The 2,479-nt window shown below is 38.8% G+C and overlaps 1 protein-coding gene across 1 annotated transcript; it reads left to right on the top strand.

Annotated features, from left to right (window-relative positions):
• Positions 1-2,070, top strand: LOC139144290 (E3 ubiquitin-protein ligase TRIM56-like). Its single transcript, XM_070714974.1, has 2 exons — positions 1-1,427; positions 2,037-2,070. The coding sequence occupies exons 1-2, from the start codon at positions 1-3 to the stop codon at positions 2,068-2,070; spliced, it is 1,461 nt and encodes a 486-aa protein (XP_070571075.1).
• Positions 2,071-2,479: the final 409 nt, after the last annotated feature.

A 2,479-nucleotide genomic window follows, 5' to 3' on the forward strand; every position in this document is an offset into this window, starting at 1 on the left:
ATGGCGGAAGGAAAGGACGAGAGATCATTTCTCGAGAAAATCGATGAGAATTTTCTCATATGCAGCATCTGTTCGGAGAGGTATAACAAAGCTAAATGTCTTCCTTGTCTACACACCTTCTGTGAGCAATGTCTGAGTCAACTGTTGAAGAAAACTGGAAAGTTGGACTGCCCAATATGTCGACGTACATGCGCTGTTCCATCTGGTGGTGTTGGCATGCTACAAAACAATTTCTTTATCAATGATCTGGTCGAGCAGTTCAGATTGCGAGAAGACAGTGAAAATGGAGAGTCGACAAAGTGTGGATGGTGTGAAGAAAATGAAGGTGACGAGGTGAGATGCATTGATTGTGATATGAATTTGTGTTCAACTTGTGCACGTCCCCATAGACGAGTACCAGCAACCCGGAAACATCAACTCATGCCACTCAAAGAGTACAAAGAGGCAAAGGTCGCTGACCCCGCTTCAGTGATTGCACCTATGCAATGTAGCAAGCATTCAAACCACCCTTTGGCGTACTTCTGTGTGACGTGTGACGAGGTGATATGTCTGGAGTGTACAGTTATCGATCACAGAGCACCAGAACACAAACACCAATACCTAAAAGAGTCGGCAAAAATCTACGTCAAGGAGTTAGAACAAATGCGCGCGAATTTGGAAGGGAAAGAACGAGAGTTGAATGAGAGTAAGGAGAAAATAGAAAGGACAAGAGCATCACTTGAGGAAAGATACAATCAAGAAACAAGAAAGTTAAATTTTCACATCGAAGGAATTATTCAGCAAGTTCGAGATATAGGGACACAATTCGCAGGGAAGTTAAGATCTAAGTACGAGTCAAGAAAGACAATATTGCAGGGACAGGTGAAGGAACTTCAGCGTACCGAAGACGATCTGTCAAGTACATGTGAATACATCAAGAACATCTCAGACTTTGGTGGCGCTGCACAGTTAATGATCGCAAAGAAGGGAATAACGTCCCAGGCACAGCAACTTATGAAGACAGAAACGAAAGTGAAACCAAAGGAGAGTGACTACATGGAATTTAGTAAGGCCGATGAACTTGTTAAGATTGAAGCTGCTGTAGTTGGAGATGTTCTTTTTAAGGAAATGTATATGGATGTGAAAAAAGTCTCAAAATCAATGGGAAGTACACTCGATTTGGCAATTGTACTGAAAGCCTGTGATCAGACGCCACTGTTCACTTCCACGGACGAAGTTAGATGTACTATTACCGGATGCGGTGACAGTGAAGTACAAATGCAAGTGAAGTCAGGGGAGGAGGGCGCTTTACTTCTCCACTCTGGAAACTTGCAACTTGAAAAGGATTGTAAATTATCTCTTTTGTTGTGCGGTACTCAAATGAGATCAGCAAGAAACCTGAAGCATATGTCTCTGGAACCCCTTCGATTTCATCATCGTTGCGAAGGGTCAGTGTCGTTTGATAATGAAAATAAGTTTGCTTTTATTTCTTCCGATAGAGCTATTATTTTAAGTCACAGAACAGTGAAGTGCAATGAGAAAATATCAGTGAAAGTAAAGTCACGACGGGTACGACGATCACAAAATGACTTTTTTACCCAATTTGATCAGTTTTATTTTGGATTTACTTTAGAAAGTCCAGACAAATCCGAGTTTCCATCATATCTAAGGAATTTAAGTTCTTCCTGTTGTCTTATAGTAATCATGGGCTAATATCATTAAAGAGGGATAACTGTACTTTTCGATGCTGGGTGACCGAAGATGGGCGAGTGTTATATTCTATAGATGATGGCGAGACAACTGTTCACAGTAAAGGCGTCGATACCAGTAAACCACTATGGTTTGTGATTTCGAGCGCTTCCTATACACAGCAAATTGATTTAATGTAATTGTTAGCACAGCCATCAAAGCCTTCGTTTACTCACATGTTACAGTTATTTTAAGCGTAAATGTCGTTCACGACATTCAACAAGAAATGTTGTTCTTGAAATTAATTTTAAATGAACAAAAAAGTATTTTAACTCAATATATGTCTAGGAAATGTTCTGTTTCTGTAGTGGTTTGCTTGTTCTTGACTGGGAAGAAGTTTAACCACTAGTCTTTATGAAATTGCGCGGTTTGATTTTTTATTTTAGAAATAGGGGACTAAATAAAACTTTGGCATTCTGTTCCTTACTACATGTATGTGCTTTTCATTTGAGATATGATTTTAACATGCATATGAGAAATATCAGAACATCCGACAATAGTGTCGGGCACCTCATTGATAAAACCTGTAATTCATTAAGATCTGATAATGTTTGTTTTCTATTAGTGAGTTCCATAAAGATGAATGATTTGACTCTCTTCTATTTCCAATTTTTTTCTGTCATGACAAATGTGACACATTGCAAACATTTAAAATATTCGCAAACGTACGGTCATACTCCATGATAAAATGAGTTTTAATTATAAGCGGCGTATTTAGTGCCAATCATCATTTTAATTTTTCATCGTTCAA

Source organism: Ptychodera flava, chromosome 1 (genome assembly GCF_041260155.1).
Source record: "Ptychodera flava strain L36383 chromosome 1, AS_Pfla_20210202, whole genome shotgun sequence".
Taxonomy (NCBI): Eukaryota; Metazoa; Hemichordata; class Enteropneusta; family Ptychoderidae; genus Ptychodera; species Ptychodera flava.

What these genes read in the sequence shown, in the direction of transcription:
- LOC139144290 (XM_070714974.1), top strand. Translation starts at nt 1, where the DNA reads ATGGCGGAAGGAAAGGACGAGAGATCATTTCTCGAGAAAATCGATGAG. An exon ending in TTTCATCATCGTTGCGAAGG is followed by an intron (nt 1,428 to 2,036) that starts GTCAGTGTCGTT and finishes CTGTTTCTGTAG; the next exon opens with TGGTTTGCTTGTTCTTGACT.